This window comes from Simochromis diagramma, unplaced genomic scaffold, assembly GCF_900408965.1.
Source record: "Simochromis diagramma unplaced genomic scaffold, fSimDia1.1 OVJJ01000524.1, whole genome shotgun sequence".
Taxonomy (NCBI): Eukaryota; Metazoa; Chordata; class Actinopteri; order Cichliformes; family Cichlidae; genus Simochromis; species Simochromis diagramma.
In genome coordinates this window covers 51,614-79,135 of record NW_024387344.1, presented here as the reverse complement: position 1 = coordinate 79,135, position 27,522 = coordinate 51,614, and the positions used below count along the sequence as shown (strand labels likewise).

The 27,522-nt window shown below is 41.8% G+C and overlaps 2 protein-coding genes across 2 annotated transcripts; both read left to right on the top strand.

Moving 5' to 3' along the window:
* The first annotated feature begins 5,146 nt into the window (after nt 1-5,146).
* On the top strand, nt 5,147-6,606 carry LOC120718249. The gene is made up of 2 exons (XM_040006686.1): nt 5,147-5,856; nt 6,193-6,606. The coding sequence occupies exons 1-2, from the start codon at nt 5,155-5,157 to the stop codon at nt 6,478-6,480; spliced, it is 990 nt and encodes a 329-aa protein (XP_039862620.1). The 5' UTR covers nt 5,147-5,154; the 3' UTR covers nt 6,481-6,606.
* Nucleotides 6,607-25,550: 18,944 nt separating this feature from the next.
* Nucleotides 25,551-27,384, top strand: LOC120718250. The gene is made up of 2 exons (XM_040006687.1): nt 25,551-26,270; nt 26,647-27,384. Exons 1-2 carry the CDS (start codon nt 25,560-25,562, stop codon nt 26,872-26,874), a joined length of 939 nt encoding a protein of 312 aa, XP_039862621.1. The 5' UTR covers nt 25,551-25,559; the 3' UTR covers nt 26,875-27,384.
* Nucleotides 27,385-27,522: the final 138 nt, after the last annotated feature.

Below are 27,522 nucleotides of genomic sequence, written 5' to 3'. Positions count from 1 at the left end.
TAAATCTGGGATTTCCTTTAAAGTAACTGTGGAAGTTACTTTAAAGGCCTGACTAGGGCTGGGCTGTATCATACCGTTCACGGTAATACCGGTGTAATTTTGGGCAACGATAGGAAAATGAAATATCGCCATAGAATATGGGTAAAACGCGCATGCGCAGTGCCTTTGTTTTCATACGCACATAGCGGGAAAAGCGTGCCGGCGACGGAGAATGAGGGCGAAAGCTGAATGAAACAGATGAACCAGAACTGGTTTGTAAAAATGCTGCAACTTCAGTGGTGTGGAACTGGTTTAGCTTTCGTCTGTCAGATACACAACAAAGCACTATTTTTGGTAGAGCATGCTAGCGGGCTGTCGTTATTACCGTGTTGTTTGGAAAATACGGCACACTTAAAATCAATCCTTTGATTTTTCTGAAAATCGACAGTGCCCCTTATAATCCTGTGTGCCTTATGTATGAATTCTGGTTGTGTTTACTGACCTCAAAACGATTTTATGTACACGGCACTCGAAAATCTGTCAAATGTTTTAGTACGACTTTGCTAAGCTACGAACCCGCACCACTTGATGGATTGTCGGAGCATTACCGCTATATTAGGCAGGCGCCTCGCGGAGTGATACGTACTGTGCTTCAACATAATATTACCGTATTGTGTGTGTATAACCTCTTTTTAAGTTTTGTGGATATTATACATGGTTATGCTGAGGATATGTCGGCTAATTTCCACTGGAAATGCCTTTTGGTTAAACTGTCAGCAAGGAATTTGCACTGTAAAATTTTTATATAACTTTAATGCACATAAAAAAAGCTGCTTGTTTAAGTGAAAATACATTGATGGGGTTTTTTGCACTAATAAAGTTGTGGAGTTGTAAAGTATTTTGTCTAGTGTCAATTATATTGTCAGTTATATCGTTATTGCAAATTTTCAAATGTATATCGTGATAAATATTTTTGGTCATATCGCCCTGCTCTAGGCCTGAATATCTGATCTGATCTGATCAGTGCAAGATAAATATCAGGCCGTCTGCCAGCTGAAGCTCAGTGGACTCATTCAGTGGCTCAATGACACTAAACCAAAGTTAATATACTATTGAATGACTTCAAACACTCAAAGCTACTTCAGTTGCACAAATTAGTGGGACTCGGCTACCCGCTTGTTTATTTTCCACATAAACCTTTCACAATAAAGGAGAAGATCCTGTTGAGATTTTTTCAAAATAAGCTGAAATGATGATAAACAGATAAAGCAGTCAAAACAAATCTAGGACCTTATTTCTAAACGAGGCATGTAGCATGAACATGGTTTGGTTATGAAAAGTCTGCCACGGATCAGAAAACTGTTCTATGCAAATTATGCAGGAAACCAGTCGCCGCCTCAGACTCAAACCTCGTCACCCACCTAAGCAAGAATCACATGAAAGAGTATGCAGAGTGTTTAAGGATGAGAAGCAAAAAAGAGCTGTCAGGTGCTTAATAAAGTAAACCTTAGACTCGAACGTTAAAACAGGCTTTTCCCCGCAACATGCCGTGTAATAAATGCTCACAAAGAAAATGGCGCCCGTTACAACTTATATCTAAAAATGTATCGTTTAATCCATCGGTCAAAACACTCAACCCCCAACTGAAAGCACTTCACGCACGTCGAGTTGCCCGAGATTCACAAAATTTACAGGAAATGTAAAAAATTTTGTGATATATATCATTGTCGAGACGATAAATGTCTTATATCGGGATATGGGATGTTAGTCATAACGCACAGCCCTACCTTGAACCTTGTGAACCCTGTGATTAGTAGACAACCTGCTTGACCTCCCGAGCAATAGGCACACTAGCAGCTGTAACATGAGCTAACTTACTGTCATATCTGCCTTCCAAGTCCTAGTATAACCCTGAATCTTGGCAGGTAATAATAAAGGCAGTCATGATAACAAAAATAAAAAAGTCAGTCTGGGCACTACAACTGACCTTACACTTTACCACAAGATTGCATTCGCTGTCACTGCACTGGTTCACACACATTATTCCCACAGATCCTTCAGTTACATAAAAACCATTGACATGCAAAGGCGCTGCATCTATTACTGCAGTTTCAACTTCCTCTTGAGTCACTGACATGGATCGCCCTAGAAATCAAACTACAGGTCAGGCTGGCAACAAATATTCACAGAACTCAGACACGCACAGACTGTTTTCCTTTGTGGTGATGAAGGAAAACGCTGGCACATGAAAGGGCCTTTACCCTTCCAGGACCTGAAGCTCAGTAAAGCACCTCTTCTATGGCCAAAACCCGTCTGGTATCTGATTGGATTGTTAAATTTGTGATTGACATGACATTGACCAATCAGCTGAAAGAAATAAAAATTGGGTTCAAAATTCACAAGTTAAAAGTCACACACAGCTCAGAGTTTTACAGTTTGTTTGTTGGGTTTTTGTTTTTTTGCTTTGTATCTGTAAGCAGACCCTAACAAAAAAGAATTTGTAACTTGTGTAAAAAATTTTTTTACAAACAAATCTTATTTACACACACACACACACACACACACACACACACACACACATCTTTTTCACATCTTTTGGTTTACAAGGTTACAAAACTCAGTTCACAACTATGCACAGACAAAGGGGGTTTCCTAACGCAGTCAGCTGCACATTGACAGCTTACAAAGCGCCTCAGGCAGAACAGAGATGGACTGGATGTCAAACAAGTCCATATGCGTGAGCAGGCAGACGAGCGAATACTTTTGGCAGTATCGCGCATCTGCCTTTTTTCGGTTCCGTGTTGTAGGTCTTTATAACTCATTACTATAATGTTATACAAACACTCTTCGTGATTGTCATTGGTCAAAATAAACTTAACTTGAACTCTGGTCGCACTGAGGACAAAACAATGGCAAATAGACCACGGTTACACTAATAGCTTGCGCAGCCTAGCATGCTAGCAAGGCTAAAATGCTAAGCTACTATAAGCCTAGTCCTTCCATTGGTTACGTTAATACAGTTGCATTGTTTCCCATTAGTTAAACCTTGTCTAAGAAATTACAAAACTAGTGGGACGTGTCAACAGTTTAATATTTTCTGGATGTTCATGAGAAACCGTGAACGTTGTTGCTACCGTCAGCGAAGCTAACGAGCAGCTAGCTGAGGTACAACGATTACCTGAAGTCCGGGTGGAGTCCTCTATAATCCCGAGTGAAGAGAAAACTCCTTACTAACGTTCCCATTTCTTTAACTAGTTTAATGCTCAAATCTGGTGTATAATCTTTTTTTCTATTTGTATTTAACTTTTATTCAGCTTCCTTCTCTTACTCTGTTCCCAACTCACCCTGACAAGGAAAGAAAGGCAGGAAATAGACGAGGGTCAGGAAGCCGTGTGTTTCTTTCACGTTAAAGCAAATTAATTGCTCTGTAATAATAACAACCAGCCGGTCGCGTCTCTTATAGCAGATAACGTTACACCGAGTAAATTATACTTTAATCCACTGATAAACTGCATGAAGTCAGTGTGTAATGTGGATGTGGTCACAGCAGGCAAATTACAGTCAAGGGGACGTCCCCTAGACTGTAATTTGTGTGTAAAATTCCCTTAAAAGGTTCTCTAAAATGCAACTCTTATTAATTCAACCCTGTTGCCCACATTATGAGAGGAAGACAAAATGGTATATTCCTATTCCGTTATTTATAGAACTACATTTGTCTTTGATTTTTGTAGTCCACAACAACTCCTTGTTTTTCCAGAGAAAACACACAAAACACTGATTTTCAACCCTGTTCCATGAAAGACAGCCATTACAAACATGTTAAAACCATGTAAAATATTGTTAAACAGCATTTCTGTGCTTCACAGAGCACCTAATCTATAATTAAAACAAATATATCCTTTGAGTGCAGTATGGTGGAGCAGTCCCGAGTTCAATTCCACCATCAGGCCAGTGTCTTGGCCATTTTTAAAAAAGAAAATAATGTCAGTATTTATTTTCAAATCTGCACACAGTAGCTGAGTGTCTCTTTATTTATTGCAGGCCCAACTGGTGGTGAAGCTGCTCCCTCAGGTGTCGATGCAACCTCAAAATCATATTAGGGAAATTTACAATACTGCTATTTATGCTGATATGTAAAGACTAAAAAATACTCTAATTCAAAGTGTGAAACAACTGAAACAAGATCCCAGCAGCTACATTATAAAACAATAGTAGCGAGTTTTCCCTGGAAATGTATATCATGACAGCTTCACGCTTTAGTTTGACAATAAACACAAGAACGTAACCTTGTAGCTGCAGAATAACTGACAAATATATCTGGGATTTTGATCATTTTGACTAACTGTGAAACCGCATCAGTAAATTACAGTTCAAATGAGGCGAAGCTATGAGGCTTTGACTCATTTGTTTACTCTTGAATCAGCTCGTATTTCTCCTCGCGTACTTTAATAGTCTGATAAGACAAACACATTTATGCCTTTGTTATTAGGCAAAGGTATGCATTTATGGAGCTTTAACGTTTCTTTCCGCTCTTGGTGGCTCCCCTACTTTCACCGTCCAACAATAAAAACTAGCTAACCGGAGCGCAGCACGTCACTTTCCTTTTTCCCTTCCTTTTGCCTTTTTTGACCCGTTTCTACTAATAATCTTTATTACAGTGAATAAACACAATAAACTGCATGCATTTAAAGTAAAACGCAGCTGATTGTCACAGTTAAGTCAAAACATTTATTAGCACATTTAAAAACAGCAAGTATTGACTGTTGACCAAAGAGCTGTAGTCTAAAGAATAACATAACAGTACAATAGAGAAAGTCTCTATATTGTTCACGATTAAAGTCACACAGACGTTTTAATAAGAAGACATGCTATAATATAGTAATATAGACCGTAATACAGTCATTATTATTATTGTCATTGCTTCTGCGTGTGTTGTAATGTTATGATGAGGCTTCTGTTACATAAAAATATCATTATTTCCCTCTCCCCGGCAAAACTACGGTATGAGTATGAGTAACTCAGTGACTAGTGAAAACATTCGTGATGGCAGGAATGCACACTTCAAAGCCTGCTTCGGTAGGCGGTGCTGCCAGTGGGCGTTACTGCCTCTGCCTAAGTAACATTCTCCTTATTTAAAAGCGCACGAGCTAGACACTTTACCTCCTCATTCACAGGATGAAGGCTCTGAGCTTTTTGTGCATTCTTCTGTTTTTATGCAGCGAGGTTTTCGGAAAGTTGATCCAAGCTCCTTATGGAGATGACGTTGAGTTTCTGCTGTCAGAGGAGTGCCTGAAGGGACGGGGAACACTGAATCTACGAAGGAATGATGCCAGCACGGAGCTGATCGCCTCCCTGGAAAACGTCTGGAAACCCGGACCACAACATTCACACCGCGTGAATCAAAGAGGGCTCTCTCTCATCCTGGACAACGCAGATCTGAACGACGAAGGGCTGTACGAGTTTACGTGCAACGGCAAAGACTTGGAAGCGATCAAGCTGGAAGTATTTGTCCCCTCTGAAGTTGATGTAACCGAGGGCGAGGATGCCACACTCCCGTGCCGCTCCGGCACCGCGGGCCAGTCCGTGAAATCTGCGCGCTGGAGGAAAAATGGAAACGCGGTGCTTCAGCTGGATGCTAAAACAGGGGGGATCACATACGGGGAAGACGTTGACACAAGCCGGGTGTCGATACCATCAGAGTGGGACCGACAAGCAGACCTGTCCCTCACCATAAAGGGAGTCCAGCAACAAGATGAAGGAGTTTATTACTGTGACATAGACAAGTGGGAGGGACACCGATCTGCTGTCCGCCTGCGAGTCCACCCTCAACTCCCCACAGCAGCCGGTAGCACACCTCTGCCTACAACCACACCGACGGTAAGTACACCGACCACATTTAAATAGCTGCACACCGAACAGCAAACTTTGATGGCGCGTTATTGGCGCGTTTGGGGCATCTGAATCTGGCGCCATGCCAGATTTGCAGTCAGCGCTTCGGAGCAGTGAGTCAGTGTTTGAGTGGAGGACAGTGGGGTGATGTCACAGCACGCAGGCTTTCCACCAACACCTGAATTTGATGCCTTGCATAGTAGATAACATAACTGCACAGAAACATGTATTGTGTTTTTGGTTTGTTTAAATTTACGCTGGCTGAAACCTTCGCACAAACCACACTCACTAACATGTCTGGTTCCTGTTTTCTTGTCCTCACAGCCATCAGAGTCCTCTGATAGGACAGGGATCACAGTGATCACATTCCTTGTAACAGCAGCTGTAACATCTGGGATCGTTGGTCCTTTGGCTTTCCTCTTGGGCCGGAAACGGAGGAGAGAAACGAGAGACGAGGAGACCGGAGCCCAACTAAACGGGTGCCATACCACCAATAACGACCAGTCATCAGGAGATCAGCACGTCTCTACAAATGGCTTTAAAAGGCCACCTGATGCTCCAGAGGAAATTACCCTACTGCCTAATGATAATAACAACAATAATAATGAATAAAAAATTAAATAAACATCTTTTTTAAATAAAGGAACTGGTTCTTTTACTTGGAGATGCTCATCAGTGTCTCCATGTCTTCCTATCGTGTCTAAATTCACCGTCTGTGTTTACATATATCAAGTTACACAGTATCTGCACACCAGTAACTTCAGTAACTTGGACCATAAAGAAAAACAAAACACAAACACACAAACTTTTGTGTTTTATTGATTTATTGGTGTTTTCTGCCAAGAGGAAATAATCCATTTATAAACCTCTTATAAGCTTTAATTTTAGATTATAGGTTGTAGGATGACTCTGAGGATGAGGTGGTGATGGAAAACTTCAGCGACCCAGAACGATCACAAGAGGGCAAAAAGCCACAGGAAACAAAAGCTCATCACATCTGTTCTGGAACATTTAGACTTAATGAGAAAATATTTCAAAGAATCAAATATGGACAAGCATAAGTAAAGTTTGGGATTTTCTTTCTGTAGTATGGTTTCTTGGTAAGCTTGTCCTTGCTAAAGCTGTGAATCTCGTTCATTCACTTATTCATATTTAAATAAAAATTCCCAGTAGAAGGAGCACATTATGGCAGGTGGGACTCGTGCTCTCCTCAATTTCCAGAGGAAGTAGAAGCGAGTTTGAGCCTCCTTGGCCAGCGATGTGGTGCTGTGAGACGGAGAGGTCCTCGTTCAAGCTACGAACAGGCAGTAATTTAACAGCTATAAATCAGGAGGAGAAACGATCTCAAACATGAGGTTACAGCCAGCATCTCTGATGGATATGAGAGGTTTTATTTGCTGACAAACTGATTAAATTGTCTAAACTGTAGAAATTAGGAAACACAGACAAGAATGATTCTTTTTCCCTTTGAATGCCTCTGTGGAGAGTTTCCCAGTGTAGCCCAACAAAGACAAAGATTATTGGAGGCAAATGGTTCAGGAAACACCGAGGCTGTTACACACTGGGAGAAAGTGTCTGGACCTGATCCAGGCTGTTCATGAATCAAAAGCAAATGAACAGACACGCTCGTTTTAATCCTCATTTCCTGAATATTCCTTCAGGAAAGACAAAATAATGCTCGTGTTGTAAAATGACCAACGCTTTCATGACAGCGCAACCAAATGCAGGACACAGAGGCAGATAAAGTCAAATTAAAACATTTATTGGCTTTAAATAAAAGTGTGAATCTACACAAAGTTCACCAAAACAGGGTGAATTCAATTAATCACCTGATAAGGATTTCAGATACAGCTAATACATCTACTTTATTTCCATAAAACCCTCCCTGTCATATTTATTTTAAAAAAGGGTTTTTTAAGGTACTTTTCATTAAGAAGTCAGAAACTATTTTCAGTCAGCATTAAGGACCCCAACACAGATCACCACTTTACAGACTTTTTATCACCATGTAAATATGCAAAAAAACCAGCTTTGTGATTCATTGTTGACACTGGTGCTTCTTCTGCCCATGACTGTAGTGAACATCAGGCTCTGGCTGTTCAGTCAGGTCCAATAGAGCAGGGGTGTCAAACTCAAGGCACACTTTAGGTCGCGGGCCAAACAAGATAAACATTTATTGAACACTAAAACAATGTTTTTTAAACATAAATAGGAATAAAAAACAGACAGGAACATTATTCCAGATTAAATAAACTTAAAAAAAGAAACTTTAACTTTAAATATTTTGTTCTTCATAAAAATATATCCTGTCAAAATTATGCAAGTTAGAAATATGAACATGCTGCCAAAAACCCAGAAAAAATAAATGAAAGCAAACACAAGGTTGGAGCCGCATGTAGACGGAGCTGGGCGTTGCTTCAGGAGTGGAACTAATAAACTCTTCGGGCCATTCAGTGTCGTACTTTGCCTTGAGTGTATCATTACACTGCAGCGCCATTGAATCCTGCACAGGTGCAGTTCAGCAAAGTCCGCTGACTTGGTTCAACATTACTTGGCAACAGAGAAAGTGAGGCAGGTTGCACTGGTGCATTTGTGACAGCGTCACTTGAAATGCCTTCACCGCATCATACATGCCATGTCCATGAACTGACAGGTTTCCTTGCTGAGCTCAAAAACTCTATTGAGAACTTTTATCCCAACTCATCCAGCGGACCTCTGTATGATGAGGAATGTCGGCAAACTCTGAATCTATTTCCCACATAAAAGACTGAAACTGACGGTGATTTAAACTTTTAGCTCAGACAAAATTTACTGTCTGCGTTACGGTGATCATTACATGCTCCATTTTTAGGACTTTACCACACAGCCTTCCCTGGTGTGTGATGCAGTGATATGCTGTTAACTCACCGGTACATTTCTCCTCCTGCATCTTTACTCGCATCCTGCTGATTAGTCCGCTTTTTTCACCGCACAACACCGGCGCTCCATCTGTTGTAAGTCCAACAAGTTTGTCCCAGGGCAGTTTCATGTCGGTTACACTTTGACATACGTTTTAAAAAATGTCTTTTCCTGTCGTTGTCCTGTGCATCGATTTAATGTTCAATATTTCCTCTCCACGGATGAAGATGGCCAGCTGTGCAATGTCCATCATGTCTATACTTTCATCCACAGCAAGAGAGTATGCAATAAAGTTTTTGCTTCTTTCACACAACTGTGTTCTTAAATCAGTGGCCATCTCACAAACCCGATCAGCAATCGTATTTCTGCTCAGGCTCACATTTGCCAAAATCTGCGTTTTGTCTGGACACAAGACGTTGCACACCTCCATCATGCAGCTCTTCAGAGTGGTACCGGGCTGATGTGCCTTTCTCCTCTGCTACAATAAAACTTGCTTTCACAACAGCTTCACTTTGTGATTTTGCTCTGGTGAAAAACGTCTGCTGAAATGTCAGATTCTTCTTCATTCTTCTACTTTCTTTATTTTCTGCTCTGCATTTAGGTTTTTCAGCTTATCCTGACGTTTTGTCTCGTCTTAAATTAAATTCCTTAATTACAGCCACGATAGCTCCACTAATAAGACACACGGGTTTACCAGCATGTCTGTAAACATATATTCAGTCACCCACTGGCACTGAAAGGCTCTGCTTTCAGAATCAACTTTTCTCTCCACCATTGTGAGGAGCTAGCTTCGCAAAAAGTTTGACTTGATTGACGCGGGAATGTTCCCAGTTAGCCTAGCGTTCAGCAAGGAGGCTGCAGTGCTGCATTATGGGATCTGTAGTTTGTACATTTTTAGCGCCTCATATCGCCGGGCCATGCATAACAATAATAGTACATCTATATAAAATGATCTCGCGGGCCGGATATAAATGTACGCCGGGCTGGATGTGGCCCGCGGGCCTTGACTTTGACACATGTGCAATAGAGGATATGCTGTGTGAGGGAAGCTCTTCACTGATCTTCCATTTGTAAGAGTAGCTCAGGATCAGCAGCTGTTCTACTTTGCCTCAGTAAATGCTGTCACTCAAACTATCCAACCAATCAGGGTTTACATCATTACAACCACAGCAGCAGCAGGTACAAATGACCTCTGAGTGCACACAGACTAAACATGACATTAACATTTCCTCTAACACACTCACCTCTTCAACATCAAGTGACCGCAAAGTGGAAAAGGAGACCAGCTGCAGAGCAGAGTGATGGTGAACACTGGAAAAAAGAAAAATACATTTTATCTGTTTAATTTAATCACCATTTATTCATATTTACACAGGATTTTAGATGTGACATAATATGAGATAAACACTAACAGTGACGGCTGACCTCAGAAAGTCAGACGGGGGACTTTCAATCATCCAGCTGGTCGCATGAAACATGTAACATGTAAAAACAGATTTGGCACTGCAGGGGCAGCTCACACATCCTACTACCTCACCTGCAGTCAGCCTGAAATCCAGAGCCACACCGCTGTACCTGCCTCTCTCTTCACATGTTGCCTCTGGTGAGAATCCTGACACCCCTCCCTGACCCAACACTTTCACTGATGACCAGGTTCAGAGGCAAATGAGGAGACTCCACTCAGGCAAGTCTGGTGGACCAGGCGGGGTGAGCCCCCGCGTCCTCAAGTCCTGTGTCCCCCCAGCTTTGTGGAGTCTTCCATAAACTGTTCATGCTGAGTCTGAGTCTGCAGAGGGTCCCAGTGCTGTGGAAGACATCCTGCCTCGTCCTTGTACCAAAGACGCCACATCCCAGTGGCCCCCCAGGATTACAGGCCTGTGGCACTGACCTCCCATCATCCTGGAATAGCTCCGACCCATAGTCAGACCACATCAGGATCCCCTTTAATTTGCCAGCCATGCCTCGGAGCCGTGGACGCCATCATCTACCTACTTAATCATGTCTACACCCATCTGGACCAGCCGGCGAGCACTGTGAGGGTCATGTGTTTTTTTACTTTTCCAGTGCTTTCAACACCATCAAGCCGACCCTCCTGGGTGATAAGTTAGCAGCGATGCAGGTGGATGCTTCTTTGGTGTCCTGGATTGTTGATTACCTGACAGGAAGACCACAATATGTGCATCCTTCACAGTGTGTGTCTGACAAGGTAATCAGCAACACAGGGGCACCACAGGGGACTGTCCTCTCCCCCTTCCTCTTCACCCTTCAGCCACTGCACGGAGACCTGCCATCTTCAGAGGTTTTCTGATGACTCTGCGGTGGTTGGATGCATCAGCAGGGATGATGAGAGAGTACCGGGCTGTGGTCGACTCCTTTGTCACGTGGTGTGAGCAGAATCATCTGCAGCTCAACATGGCAAAGACCAAGGAATTGATCGTGGACTTCAGGAAGACCAGGAAACACTTGACCCCTGTTTCAATCCAGGGGGTCAGTGTTGACATTGTGGAGGACTATAAATACCTCGAAGTATACACTGACAAACTGGACTGGGCTAAAAACACTACAGCACTTTACAGGAAGGGCCAGAGTCGTCTCTATTTTTTGAGGCAGTTGAGGTCCTTCAACATCTGTCGGACAATGCTCAGGATTTTCTACGTGTCTGTTGTGGTCAGTGCGATCCTCTATGCTGTTGCATGCTGGGGGAGTAGAGGGTTGCTGATGGACTCTCTTAAGGTGGTGTCAGAGAGGCGAATGTTGTCCAAGATAAAGACAATGTTGGATAACTCCTCCCACCCACACATGTACTGGCTAGCCACAGGAACACATTCAGTGAGTGACTGAGATTACCAAAAACCACCACTGAACGACACAGGAAGTCATTCCAGCCTGTGACCATTTCCCTGTGCAACTCCTCTACCTAACACACTGTTTACTGCAATAGCTACACTCTTTTTACACATTCAGCACAGCTTTGATCTTAATGTGACCGAGTGAGTCATTTGTGAGCACAGCTGTTATAGAGTGTGAAGAGAAGTCTTGTGTCACTCCTTGCTTCTTCATATTTTGCTTCAGAGCAGCCAGACTTTGTCATTTTCCAAGTGGTCTTGAGTGATATTAATCATTAAAACACACACACACACACACACACACACACACACACACACACACACACACACACACACACACACACACACACACACACACACACACACACACACTTTTGTACCAATAAGGTCACTCCCAAAAAACTATTAGTCACCACTGGGTAACCGACCAAGTATCAGGCCTTTATATAAAAAAAAGGAAACAACAAAAAACCACAGGCTTCCTCAGACATCAGTATTTTTTTTATTTTTTTGCCCTTTAGACTTTTTCTTAAAAGTAATAAAAACATCTTTTTTGTTAAACCTCTGGGAAGTCATGAGTAGTAGGGACAAATGAAAGGTGAGGGAAAATATTTGTTAAAAAAAGAGGAAGGAAATCCTGTCTGAATGAGTGCAGCCAACATTCATGTCACGTCTGTATATGTATTCCTGGAAAACTATTTATACACTGATAAAACTAAGGGTGGATTCTTTTAGAAGATCCTCAACATGAAACCTCACACTTCATATACAGAACGAGAATCAAATAAAAACTGTCCAGGAAAGCTCTCAGTGAAAGCCAAACTGTAACACACAGAAACATGTTCATTAAATGTAAGGACCAATTTCACCTTATACACAAACACTAACACACACTGTGAGTCACTGAAGTTGAACAAATTAACATCTGCATCAATGTTACACTCCAATCTGAGCCACCAAGCAGCAGGAAAAATAAACACTGGTATACAGAGATGCAGAAATAAATGTGTAATATTATTGTTGCAAGACAAAAAGCATCAAGCTTCACGAAAAATGTACCAAATTCCTTCATTTTCTATGAAAACCTTGCTCTATCGTGCAACCTTGCTTTGCAGTCAGACTGTTTTCCCACATTATTATTTTATCCTAAGTCAAGATTTTACTGCATTAGTCACAAAGAAACATGCAACAGAGTTTCACTGTCCGCCTTCTTAACGTCTGCACATCAGTAACATTATGTATGGCCCATAACAACACCTCAGAGTGTCACAGTGCAGGTAGATAAAAGATACAACACTGTGTCACTTGGTTTTGGTTTAAAAAAACAACCTCTAAGGGTAGTTCAGCCATGATGTAATAACGAAAGTTTGACTCTCACTGTGAGTCAATTTTTCCAAAAAATAAACCACACAGAGCTCAAAGCAAGCTTAAGTAACAGTACGGTAATCAATAAGTAAGTAATCAGCAACAGTAGTTACATTTATCCCAGTTTGTGTTGGTTTCCTAAGAGAAAATTGCTCCAGCCAGTAAAATCCTTGAAAAGAAGAAAAAAGTAGAGGGTGACAACACTGAGCGGATGAATATGTTGTAAAGGACGGGGGAGGGTAAGCTCCAGCTGCATGGATGCAGAATGCAGACAGGAAGAACAGAAAAAAAATACACACATTTCTCTCTTACAAAGACTCCACAAATGTCTACGTGACAGCAAAAAAAGGCTCACACGAACAAGATATCGAGTTAAAACCACAGACGGACAGATGCAGAATATTCTGCGGAGCACAAAGAAGAGGAGGCGTTGTGAAAGTATCGCAAATAATCTGAGGTCTTTGAAATTTCTGAATGACTCAGTTCATGCAGATGTTTGCACTTTCTCAGAGAGAAAGAGAGTGAGAGAGACGTACTGTGTATTCTCAGTTTTTTTCCCTTTTGAATATTTATCATTGCTCAGAAGACAAATGTTATTCCTTTTCAATTACTCGATTAATCGATGGAATAATGGATAGAATGCTTGATGTGGTGTTTAAACATGTTTCATGTTGTAACTCCACAGTTTTTGGTTAAAAGTAAAACAAAGAGCTCTGAAGATGTTTTGAAGTTGTATATTCGACTGTCCCAAAGTAAAAACATAAAAAACAGACAAAGGAAGAGCAAAACTTCTTAAAATGTTTCACTGTCTGAAGCTGTCGAGTTAGACTGAAGCTTCCTAAGCTGTAAACAAGACCTAAGATGGTTTTCACAGTTTTCTAAGATCAAAGCTGAAAATTCAAACGACTAAAGGGGTTTTTCTGATTAATGACTCCAAACAGACACACTTAAAAGATCCTTACAGTGTATATAGACTGACTGGGTGGGATTTACTACAGAACTGGTGAGCATGACACAAAGCATATGAACTATGCATGAGTGTAAAATGAGTGGAGTAACTGGTTAAATATATTTGATGGTGCCGGTTATGTGCACACTCACACTCCCTGTCTTCGAGGCAGGCTGGAACCTTAACATGGTTTACACTGTTTTGATTACAGGGATGTGGTTACATGGTGACAGCGCAACGTGAATGCTGTCACTGACTGAAGACAACATGTCCTGCTTCACCCCTTTAAATGAACAGCAACAAAATGCACAGATCATTGAATTCTGCACTCATCAGTGCCAGTGCTGCTTTTGCTGCTGTATTTGTTATATTCTTTATTAAGCACTAAAGTAGGTCAAGTCAAAACTAATCTGAAGTAGATGTGAAAGAAGTTCAAGGGAGAGTGCACAGAGACTAAAAAAAAGAAAAAACAGAATCAAAGATAAAACACAATCAAGAGTTTGCTGAGGTTTCACGTTTTGTTGAGCCATGTAATGCAAACAAGTGGTACACACTTGAGAACTGAATCTCTATAGTTTCATTCCTCATATCTGGGTATTTTGCAAAGTTTGTTTTCACTGCCTGAGGCAAACATACACTGTGGACAACAACCAGACTGTGATGACACGAGTAAAGAGAAACAAGCAGGCAGTGAAGGTGAACCAAGTGTCAACAAATGCACACTTCAACATCCTGGAACAAGTGGGGCATTTATGAGTACAGCTATACAGTTACACAGTGCTGTGCAAAAGTCTTGAACCACCACTTGTTTCTTCATGTTTTGCTTCAGAAGACCCTACAGAGATTTGTCACTCACTCACTGTGACTAATCAAATATCCCCTCTCGAGTACCCATCCTTTATGATACTAAGAAGAGGATCATCCTCAGTTGATCCTCAGGATCAAAACTCAAATGGGGTTTTGTGTTTACTTGTGCATGAATGAACTGATGCTCCTCAGCAGTTTATGCAAATAAAACCACATTTTAACTGTGTGTGAATGCACAGTATGTGCCAGACCACAACAAAGAGGTAACGCATAAATAGACTGAAGTCACTCAGCTGCACAGCACTTAGTGAATGTTCAAAATGTCACTAAATCTGCCCAATTTCATGTTAATGTGATGTTCAAACTGTGAAGGATTCCTATCCATCTATAGTGTGTCTGTAGTATATGCAAATAACTTTCCCTTCAGTATTCACTCCACTGCAATGACAGAATCGAGCCAATCAACCTGTGTGTCACGTTTCAACTGCACGTTTTGGTTAAAAGTGAAACAAAGAAATGTTGAAAGAGGAAACAGAGAAAGGAAGACGAAACTTCTTAAATGTTGCACTGTTTGAAATTCTGCAGTAAAATTGCAGCTTTCTAAGCCTAAAATAATGTTCTTAATTTTCTGAGATGAAAACTCTGAAAATTTCTCTGTAATTAATGACTCCAGACTAACTGTGTGGGATTTACTACAGAACCGGTGAGTGTAACACAAAGCATATGAACTATGCATGAGTGTAAAATGAGTGGAGTAACTGGTTAACTTTAAATATATTTGATGGTGTCAGTCATGTGCACTGACTCACACTCCTCGTCTTCAAGGCAGGCTGGAACCTGAAGCTTAGTCTAAACTTTACACTGATAACACCCAAACTGTGACAGTGCGTAAGTGAAGAGAAACAAGCAGGCAGGAATGTGAACCAAGCATCAACAAATGAGTTCAAACAAAGAAGTGTGTTCTTAATTTTTTTGAATTAACAACACACTTTATTCAGTATTTTTTCCTATATTGTTGTGAATAATATAACAAAATTTGTTGATATATCCTGATAAAAATAGCGCCCTAAATTTAAATCACAGAGCAATCAATCAATAGGCAAAAAGATGTCGCCTGCTTTACTACCTTTATGATCAATGCTGGATTTTGTATTACACATAAAGAAAAGGGCAGTTCATCAAAAGAGAGAAAGCACAAGATTTCTTACCAGATGTTGACTGTCAGCCTGCTGGACACTCTTAAGTCAGTATCAGAAGAATCCAGCGTACCTGCATTAATGAACAAAGAGGTCAAATGTGAAAAGCTTTCCTAAATACTGCAACTAAAGTCACAGGTCTAAAACAGAAACTGCTGAGTAATCTCAGCATTGGTCATAGTGGAAGTGTTTCACATTCAAGTGAGTGAACAGAGACTGACGCAAAAAGAAGAAGAAAACAAGGGAAGATGTGAACGCTTATTAGGTTACACAGAAATTCACACACACTCCTTCCAGCATTTATCTCAGAACAAATATAAACATCCAGCCAGCTCTGCCTAAACTGGCTGCCCCTAAAAGCCTGCATTACCACCACGAAGGGCAAGTACGTATTTCAGCATGTAGAAACAGACCAATAAGACCTACAGTGGAGTAAACTGTGTACTCGCTTGTGTATCATAAGAACTGTCAAAGGAAGTTTCTGTGTAACCAGGCAGGTTTCAGTCCTTCACACAGACATAACTTTGACCTGCTGCCAAATTTGCACTAAAATGATCAGCATTGTTCAAGCAGCAGTTTTACAGTCAGGACGTAGGTCTCTGAATCTGGGACTTTGCTGGTAAGGGTTACTGGTTCATTCAGCAATAATATGAGTGCTTGAATGTAACTGAAAGTGGAACAAACTGAGGGCATTAGTCGTCTGGAGTCCACTTTTTAAATTCAGGCCATGGGCATTTTGTTCTGACTGTCACAATAACATCAGTGATGGCCCAACAGTGAGGCCTGGTCTCTCCCTCTCTCTACACTCACTTCCACTGCACTCACAACAAAACTGTCAGACAGCTGACAGGCTGGCCGTCTGTCAGCTGAAGCTCAGTGGACTCATTCAGTAGCTCAGTGACACTAAACTAACGCTAATCTACTATTGAATGACTGAACCACTCAAAGCTACTTCAGTTACATTGTGATTGTAATTTCCTGTTTAAACACCATCAATACTGATAAAAGACGACTCTCTCTCTCACACACACACACACACACACACACACACACACGCACACACACACACACACACAGGACCATTAGACTGCTGTATACTGTAAGACATCTCTAACGTTTGTGTTTAAAACATGACAGGAACACAAACAGAAAATTAACTAATGTGATCTTTTGTGCTCTCAGTCACTGTTTTAACTGATATTAATGGTGATCATCTATCAGTAGTTTAATAGTTTTTCACTCTGTCTTTACATCTGGATGAAAGTCATATCAGCACATTTAAAACAATTTTTCCTTTGGACATTTTACTCGATGGTGTCAGATTAAGTCTTCATTCATTCACACATCTAACCACAGTGAAGCAGCAGCATATATTCCCCCTCACCTGTTACTCTTCACTCGTACACATTTGTTCTCACACTTTGATCATTAAGCACCATCTTGAACTTAACAGTACTGTATTTGATGTTATCATAAAATTCTTTATGCACACATGTCAGTTATGAAAAGCAGCCAGTTTGAACCAAGCTTTAGCTGTCAGACAGATGGCCTCACATTTGACTCTAGAATCGAGGGGGGGGAAAAGCACGTCTCAACAAATTCACCTCAGTCCACCACATTTCCCCGAACTGAGAGGGAGTCCTCTTGAGTCATTGCCAGCGACATGTGCAGCAAAAATCTGAGAATGTATGCTTGGTCAAGAAATCTTCATTGTACCCAACATCCTAACTGTTATGGTCCTGTGTCGCTGACTCAGCGTTTTGAGTTTATTACTATTATATTCTAGTTTCTTCTGATTTTGTATCAGTCCTTAAAGTTTTTTGGTTTTTGTGTCTTGTTATACCTGCCCGCGCGCTCTCCCGGCGTTTTGTTCATGTCCTTGAGTGTGTGATTGTAAAACTGTGTACTTCCTGTTTTACTTTGAAGGTCTGTGTCTGTTATTTCTGTGTTTAGCTTGTGTCTTCCTGTCATCACGTGAATTAGGGTCAGCTGTGCTTCAATGCCTGATTAGCTTGTGTGTGTATTTATAGTGGGTGTCGGTCTGTGCTCTTTGTTGGTTCGTCTGCGTTTGACGGTGTTTTGCTCATTGTTCTGCGTCTCGTGTCATGTTTTCAGGTTTGACTTTAGTTTTCCCAGTATAGGTTTTGGTAGCTTTTCATTCCTCGTTCCCAGTTTCTGCCACTTTGGTCACTTGTAAAAAAACACTCACTCACATCACAGCCTTTGCATGTTGCATTTTGGGTCCCTTTCTCCACAAATACCCCAGGGCTTGCCTCGGCAGCTGTGACACTAACAACAGAGGGTTTCCATTATCCCCCAAAAACTGTTTGACTAACTCAGCAAGTTGGAACTGAGTACCGCTCTCTGCAGATACTAGATTTCCTGTCAGAGGCCTCAGTCCGTCCAAATTGGCGACAACCTCTCCAGCACCATCAGGCTAAACACAGGAGCTCCTCAGGGCTGTGTTCTCAGCCCACTGTTGTTCACTCTCCTGACACATGACTGCACCGCTCTACACAGCTGTAACCACGTTTGCTGATGACAAAACCGTGGTTGGACTCACCAGCAGCAACGATGAGTCAGTGTACAGAGATGAGGTTCAGCAGCTGGCGTTCTGGTGCAATGAGAACAACCTGTCACTGAATGTGGACAAAACCAAGGAGATGATCGTTGACTTCAGGAAGACTCTCTCAGCCCACACACCAGTCAGCATCCAGAGACTGTTAACAGCATCAAGTTCCTGGGATGTGACATCTCAAACGACTTCACCTGGACCACCAAACCATCTCCATCATTCTGCAAAGTCTCTCCAACTCTGAAAGTCTCTGTGTGGTCAACAGACACATTATGCCCATGGGCATAATGTGTCTGTTGATATAAACGTAAACACAGAGCGCAGACCCGACGAATCAGAATCAGCTTTCTCTTTCTTGGCTTTCTCACCCGACGGCACATCTGAGTGAGAAAGACGTGCCGTCGGGTGAGAAAGCCACCCGACGGCACGTCTTGTGCAGTGAGATGTCTGGTTTCAGACAGTGAGATGTCTGAACATCTCACTGATTCTGATGCGTAGGCGGGTCCACGCTTTGTGTTTCCAACCAAAATTGACTGAACCAGCAGCAAAAGAAGCTGAAGATTCAAACTACGCTGCACATTTGATAAATGTGCTCCTCAAGTACAAGAAATGAATGACCACATTCATTTCCTGCTACTTGAGGAGCACATTTGATAAATGAGGAAATGTTGGTCATTCATTTCCTCCTTCATTTCCTCACTTATCAAATGTGCTCCGCAAGTAGCAGGAAACGGTTGGTCATTCATTTCCTGCTACTTTTGCTGTTTTGCTTCCACCACGATAAAAATCACACTTCCTGCACAGCTTTTTCTCTCTCTCTCTGTGTAATTTAAGAACAGTTTCCCATTTAAAAAGCTCAATTTTCTGCATTATTCGCTTGCTTACTACCCACCAATCTACCGTTGTGTACAGCGCTGTTGGCCGCTGTCTTTTTTTCTTTTCTTTTCTTTTCACTTAAATGACGTTGGACAAGAAAGCCTCATTTCTGCTGTTGAATAATGAAGAAATGTAAACTTTTTCAAATTATGCAAAATTGAAATACGCTTGGCTGCGTCTCCAATGAGACCTCTGTAACTTTGCTCTGCTTCACTTCAGCAGCATCAGGGAATGTTTATATGTTGATTCGTGTTTTTATTCAGTCTTTGATCTACTGCAGAACATTTTTAAGGTTATCTGCTATAAAAAGCCAGGGCAGCAAAGTCTCCTTCATGTTTTTCTGTGTTTTATCCTCAGTTGCTTTGACACAAAGGCATCTGCTGTGATGCTCACACCTCTGATGAAGTCTCACATGTATCAGTGCTAATAAATGATCGGAATTATAATATTTCTGACTGAATCGAATCAAATCAGGACCTTGTGAATCGGAATTGAATGGATTATAGAAATCAGTGACATCATCTCCAGTGAGGACAGAAGTGGTGTGCTCTCTCCCCCACTGCCTTTCAGTGGCAGGCAGCAGAAAACAGGTCATCAGAGGAGGCTGAGATGATGATGAAGTTTAACATTGTCTAAAATATTGCCAAAGAGTGCCAAAGCACCTTAAGCACCAGCCCTTTTTCAGTAACGTTTCTTGTACAACTGTGCTCCAAATAAAGAACTTTGGGTTGACAAGATTGTTAGTTAATCATTTACAAATCAATATTGTTTATATGGACAGCAAATTTCCCCCCCCAAAAAAGTGCACATGTAAAACTGCGGTGTTAAGTGACGCGGTTGAAAAATGTGGGCGTGCCTAACTTTTGTGCTGGTGAGCCTAAGAAAAAAGTTAGGTGCACTAGTGCAACTGTGGCAAAAAGATAGCTGCTTTACCCCTGTTAAAGGAAACATAAAGCAGTTAGCTCCACAGCAGCACTCCCACACAGCCTTCAATAAATATTATGACATGAATCACTGTGGTTTACACTGGCTGCCTGCTGGGGCTGTGCTGATGGATGTTAATGCTGCAGATCAGTGAATAAATACAGTGGGCAACTAGAGGCGGGAATCCCCAGACAGCCCACGATAGGATCTTATTACAATACTTCCCTCATGATAGTAGATTAATGTGATTTATAAACATTTTGCAACATTCTGAGTATTGCAATAAGACACACAGTGATTTATCACGCTTTCACTGCAAATGATGTCCTCAAAGCTAAACTTTGTGAATATCGGTGTCATCAAACATTCCTACACTAGTGTCAACAAAACCTGACATAAATGTTGCCATGAGACAGTCAATCATCAAAATATCGAGACCCTATGCTCTATCAATTTATTTCCCCCAAAATTATTAGCAGCAATAACTAATTTCAAACAAAGACGTATCTGGGCGTGCCACTTCTGTGAGGTTTGAACTTAATGTGTGTGTGCGGAGTGGCTACACTGATCCATCAGACTCATTATCATATCAGTGAAAACAGGAGGAGCATATAGATTTCTGACTGTCCGATTGTGAAATGAGCGCATACTGCATTTGCATTTTATGTGTGTTATTAAGTTTTGTTTGTTTGTTGGTGTGCATTTGTGCTACAGTTTTGAGAAGTGCGACCATAAAATCGTCAGCCCTTTTGTAAATCTCAGCGTTGAAGTATTTATACCCCTTAAACCTTTACACATTTTGTCACATTACAATCGCAAATGTTTTTTTATTGAGATTTTCTGTGATGGACCAACACAAAGTAGCACATAGTTGTGAAGTCGTACAAAAATATTGGGTTTTTTTATTTTATTTTGAGCAAATAAAAATCTAAAAAGTGTGCAGTGCATTTGTGTTCAGCCCCCTGTACTCTGATACCCCTAATTAAAATCCAGTGCAATCAAGATCCTTCAGAGTCACCGAATTAGATAATAGAGTTGACCTGTGTGTCATTTAGTCTCATTATAAATACATCCGCTCTGTGAAGCCTCAGTGGTTTGTTAGATAACATTAGCTAATAAACAGGATCATGAAGACCAAGGAAGTCACCAGACAGGGATAAAGTTGTAGATAGGTTATACAAAAATATCCCAAGAACATCTCAAGCAGCACTCCATCATCCAAAAATAGAGAAAGCATGCTACAACTGCAAACCTACCAAGACATGGTCATCCTGGTCAGAGAAGCTTCCAGGAGGCCCATGGTCAGTCTGAAGAAGCTGCAGAAATCCACAGCTCAGGTGGGAGAATCTGTCCACAGGACAACTGTAACTGTAAGAGTGACAAGAAGAAAGCCATTGTTGACAGAAAGACATAAAAAGTGCAGTTTACCATGAGCCATGTAGGAGACGCCGCAAACTTGTGGAAGAAGGTGCTCAAGTCAGACGAGACCAAAGTTGAACGTTGTGCTCTAAATGCAAAGAGCTAGTGTGGCAGAAAACGTTAGCTGAAAAACATGACACAGCTCAGCTGGTGTGCAGTGTTTCCTCAAAAAGAAAAACAGAGTAAACTGAAGAAAGTGGAGAACAAAAGAAAAGAAGAAGTTCTACTGTGATAGTTTTAAGCCATGAATTTGTCGATCCTTCTTCTCCATTTTTTAATATAAGAACTGGTAGTTTGGTGCGCTGAGGTTAATGGAAAGTTGTGTAAATCATGTTTGGTTTTTAAACTAATTTTCCACGCCTAATAACAATAACAACATTATAAATGATTACAGTGAATAAGGCTAATAGGACCACAGCAGAAAGATTTACTGCTGCAGAAGCCTCGAGAAAAATGCTTCAAGCCCAAAGGAGACGAGTCAGCATCACACACAAAGATCTCAGCAGGAGCAGACGCAAACCTGGCCTTCCTGAAGGAGGACGAGGGCCTGACTGCTGAGAGTAAGTCATAAAGAGAGGGGTGTTCACCCGCTACCCACTGGACAAAGAAGACTGTTGAATGCTGATTGGTTGGGAGTTCACGCAGAGTTCACCAGGTACAGAACTACAAACTGCATATGTGACCCACAGCTGTGAGTGTTAACATGCCTGCTGCATCCTGACCCACAACAAATGTAACAGGAACTACTTTCCACAACACCACCCACCACAAGCCACACTTTATTATAAACCTCCCTGAACAACAGACAGCACTTCTTTACACAGTGTTGCCTTCATAGTTGAGTGAAGCCAACACTGTGGACTCGTAGAGCCACTCGTCTACAGCATGAGTCAGAACACTAGCTCTCCCTCTCTAGCTTGATCAGTGAGAAAACAAATGTAATCTGCAAACATGTACTTCCACAAAAAGCTATAAATGAACATCTCATGCTGCTGAGCTGTGACTCACAGAAAACTGAAATTAAAAGTAAGTGGGACTATTTCACCTCATACACCAACACTAACAGGCACTTTGAGCGCTCAGTCACTCCATCATTGTTACTCTTCAATATAAACAATGGAAACGCCGGAAAGATAAATGATGGCAGATTTTACTGCAAGATTCTGCATTTGTCAGAAAGAAACTTGACATGCCGACAGAGTTCTACCTCCAAAACAATAAGAAAGACACAGACTGATCTTATGGGCTGAACACTGCTCTTTACTGACACCCTGCTGGCAGACTGCACAGACAGTGTGAGCGCCAGATTCATTTTTTCATTAGTTCAAAGTATACAAAGAAGAAAAAGCAGGAAAATTTCGGATCAAACTAACCCACTGATCAGACTTCGATTAAACATCATCATTAAACATCATCCACAGTTCTCAGGGAGAAAATGAGAAACACTACAGATGTTTGTGGTCTAACAAGTTTCATCACAGCACATGTGTGACTCAGCACAGGAAAAGACGGCTAAAAATCTTGGCTGACCTGTTCGGGAATGATAATCCTTCCTGTGCATTTCTGGCCACTTTTTCCACTACAGCTTTTGACCTTTTTGTCAATAAATAACAATGATCACCTCATTATAACTAAAAATAATCACCAGTGAAATATCTGGAGAGAGATTGCTGAAATTCAAATAAAGAAAACTACATGACTCGACTACGTGCTGCAGCACATAGTGTGTGCTGCAACACATAGTGTGTGTTGCAGCACATAGTGCACTATGTGCTGCAACACACAGTATGTGCTGCAGCACATAGTGCACTATGTGCTGCAACACATAGTGTGTGTTGCAGCACATAGTGTGTGTTGCACATAGTGCACTGCAACACATAGTGCACTGTGTTGCACCACGTAGTTGAGTCATGTAGACACAAAGAAATCCAGCAATTCTTGATATTTGCATATTGTCACTTTTGTTTGTTATAAGTTATTGAAAGTCACACTAACGGATTCAAACCAGTTTTAGTTAGACAGAATTTAAAGGTGAATAAAATTGGTTGTTCTGTGTCTGTTTTGATCATGTGTGCGTTGCAGTTAGTTTGGCATTTTTAATAACAAGAAATAATTAGAGTAAATAAATAAATAGCCTGGAAAATAAAGGCTAAGCTCCTGGTTGTGGAATTATTGAGTATTAATAAATAGACATGTTCTTCTAAAGTGTTCTTCTACTCTGAGCACTGCTTTCTAGCTAACATTTGCATATGCATCGAAAAGCAACCTGTATCTAGTATCTTGCCCAAGGATATTTTGCGTGCAGACTGGAGCAGATGTTGGGATTAAACCAGTTGAGACAGTTGAGCAGACAGAAAGAAAGCTGAAGCCTGACCCTGACCTCCAGCAGGCTCCGGGTACTCGCATCATAACCTGGTCCACTCCCTCAGTAGCTTGCCCTGGCACACACATTCGCCCTCCACCAGCTTGACCTCCAGCAGGCCCCAGGGACCAACACCCTACCCTGGTCAAGTCCCCCGGTAGCTTGCTATCTTACAACCACATTCCACCACCTACCCACCATAGACCTTGGCCTCCAGCAGGACCCAGGTACCCACACTTAAGCCCCATCCTACTGACAAAAAAACCCCTCAGGCCCCTGGTATTCAAGAGAACAGGAGTGGCCTGGGTGGGTAAATCGTAGGAAATGTCACAGTGGCAGCAGGGTTTGGTTTGTGGCTCAGCTGCAGGGGAGGGGTGGTCCAGTGGATTAAGGGGCAGTGCTAAGGGGAGAGACTGGTCAACCCAGCTGTGGCCAGTTGGTTAATCGTGTCTCTCTGGTCTTTAAAAACAGTAGTTTTCAGACCAGGGTGGCGACAGTGGAGAACTGAAAGTGACGGCTTGCGCAGCCAGTTGAATAATAAAAACGCTTTAAAATTATATTGCAGTAACTTCTTTCTTATACTGGGGTCAGAAAAATTAAGACTAGTTTCAATAAAACCATAAGATACACTAAAAGTGGATTATAAACAGACTTTTGTTGTCGATGTCGTCGTGCTTATTAGCCGTGCTAAGCTAAACATTGTTCTAGTCCTTCCTCTGGTTCAGTTGAAACACTTAACTAGTGTCTCATTAGCTGGGATGTATTTGAGCGGCATCAATAATCATGGGGACGCCTGAACACCTCCACATTTTCTGGATATTTCCCAAAGGTTTTAGCTAGTTAGCTCAAGTTCAGCTAGTAAGATGTTACCTGAAGTCCAGACGTTGTTTCCAAACTGCGGTGTGTACATAAGCCTGGGTATCAACTCTCTAAGGTCGTTATCTCCCTGACCGCACAGACTGTGGGGACAGTTTGTCATTTTCGACTGTTTCTAGCTCACTTTTCTTTCCCCGTCAAATGAACCTGGTAGCTAACGAGAGCAGTGCCTGCTCAGCAGATCACTTCCTGCTGGAGGCGACGTGCCAAGATCAGTGTTTTATTCCGTTTATTACGCATAAAAACAGCATAAATACATGTATCTGAGGTTAAAGGGTAACAACGCCGGCTGTGTCATGTGCAACAACGCATTTACCCATCTATAATAATAATAATAATAATAATAATAATAATAATTATTATTATTATTATTATAACAATAACAATAATAATAATAATAATAATAATAATAATAATAATAATAACAGTTGAGTCATAGGAGTCGCTGTTTCAGACAAGTCAATTGGCCAATTGGGCATCGTGCTCTCATGCGGCTCAGACCGGTTTTCGGACGGTGTGGAACCCCGGCGCCACCCACCACCGACTATAAAAAGGCAGCTTGCGCGTGAACGGCGCGCATTTTTCCTCCGCGTGCAAGATGAGTCCTACATCAGTCCGCCTCACTTACATTGTTCTTCTTCTTCTTTTTATCGGCCGGGTGTCTGGGAAACTGATTCAGGCCGCTGCAGGAGACGATGTTAAGTTTGCCCTGACAGAGAAGTGCAAGACGGGAAAAGTCACACATCAGCTGATGGATGGCACCGATCAGCTGGTCGCCTTTCTTGACGGTGTCTGGAAGCCGGGACCGGGTTACATTAACCGGGTGGTTTACAGCGCCGACTCTCTGATATTAAAGAGAGCAGATTTCAACGATCACGGCTATTACGCGTTTACCTGCAACGACAAACAGAGGGGGGAGCTGGAAGAGTTGCACGTTTTTCTGCCCTATAAACTTGTCGCACCCCGGGATGAAGGTGCCACCCTGCCCTGTCGCTCCGTTACAGTCGGTCAGGCTGTGAAATCTGTGCGCTGGAGGAGAGACGGAAAGCTGGTGCTGGAGCTGAATCCTCGGTCTAAGCAAATCACCTACGGGGACGGCTATAATGAAAGCCGAGTGTCCATACCATCAGACTGGTACCAGCGAGGAGACCTGTCCCTCACCGTGAAGCGAGCTCAGCTCCGAGACGACGGAGTGTATTACTGTGACGTGGAGAAGACAGAGAAACACCGCTCTGCTGTCCACCTGCACGTCTCCACACAATCACCACCACCACCGAGCAGCACCTCACAGCCTACAACCACACCGACGGTAAGAATTTAAGTAGTTTCACACGTCACTCTAAACCTTAATCGGCCACAGTTTAATCACTGCAGACTGACTGAAAGACTTTAAGTAACGTGGCCATGAAGATTAGTAGGACAGGCCAAAGGCAAGCGGTCCTGTCAGCAAAGAACAGTCAAAATTCAGACGCAGCGGTTCAGCAGGAACATGTGCTTACAGATGTGCAAAGACAGAGGGTTGTGGTCTGTCCACCGAGGACTGACACACAGACTGTATAAAAAGATCTCACCTTTATGTTGAGCTTTACAGTGTAAAATGTTTTATTTTAACTTTAACTGAAAGCATTAAAAGTCAGTTAAAACTGCTAACTAACATTTCTGCTCTGTCTTCTTGTCCTCTGTAGCCATCAGAGTGCTCCGAGTGGTCGTGGAGAACATTCTTCATAACAGCAGCTGTATTTGTGATCGTTGACCTGCTGGTTTGGCTCGGCTGTTTTCTGAGGGACAGGAAATTTAATGTGCGCACTCGAGGAGGAGGAGGAGGAGGAGGCACTGAAGAGGACAGAGAATCAGATTGTGACCAGCACAGGATGCTAAAGTCAAATGGAAACCCTGACTTTACCCACAACTGATGAGTGAAAAAACAACAACAGCTCATCCCTTTAAGTATTTGAACTCGCCACCTTTATGACAGCACCATTGTGCAACTCCACTGTCTCAGGTTTAGAAATCCTCCGTTTTCCTTCTGCTCAGGCTGACTGCTGTTACAATGTTTGAGATTGTCTCTATTTTTTTGTGTTTGTCTTCCAATCAATGAAGTAATGCCTGTAAATCATCTGCTTACATAATCAATGCATAATTTAGCTTCAAGATGGATGAATGAGATCTCTTCAGTAACAGAATCAGAATCGTGTTTATTGGCCAAGTATATGTGCAGACACATACAGGGAATTTGTATATTGTCCTGCCTGTTTGTACAGATTTAGTCGTTACTGTGTTTACTTTGCTTTTTGTAAAAAGCTCAGGGAAGCTGCTGTGTGCCAATAAAGTTTTAAGTGGATAATAAAGTGACCTGATGATGATTACAGTCATTCATGATTTTATTCATTTTGCACATTAAATGACGTCAAATGTTTGATGGAATAAACACTGAAACCCTTTGAACAAAGAACATCAAGATATCCTGACAAAACTGTTTCCAGACAGAAAGGCTGCAGGTATTTGTGTGAAAGAAAGACAGCGAGGGAAAAATTCACACCAAAGACATTTGAATAAATAAC

Excerpts from the sequence above, each read along its gene's own strand:
- LOC120718249 (XM_040006686.1), top strand. The coding sequence starts at position 5,155 with ATGAAGGCTCTGAGCTTTTTGTGCATTCTTCTGTTTTTATGCAGCGAG. Across the intron at positions 5,857-6,192 it reads TGCCTACAACCACACCGACG|CCATCAGAGTCCTCTGATAG; the intron begins GTAAGTACACCG and ends TTGTCCTCACAG.
- LOC120718250 (XM_040006687.1), top strand. The coding sequence starts at position 25,560 with ATGAGTCCTACATCAGTCCGCCTCACTTACATTGTTCTTCTTCTTCTT. Across the intron at positions 26,271-26,646 it reads AGCCTACAACCACACCGACG|CCATCAGAGTGCTCCGAGTG; the intron begins GTAAGAATTTAA and ends TGTCCTCTGTAG.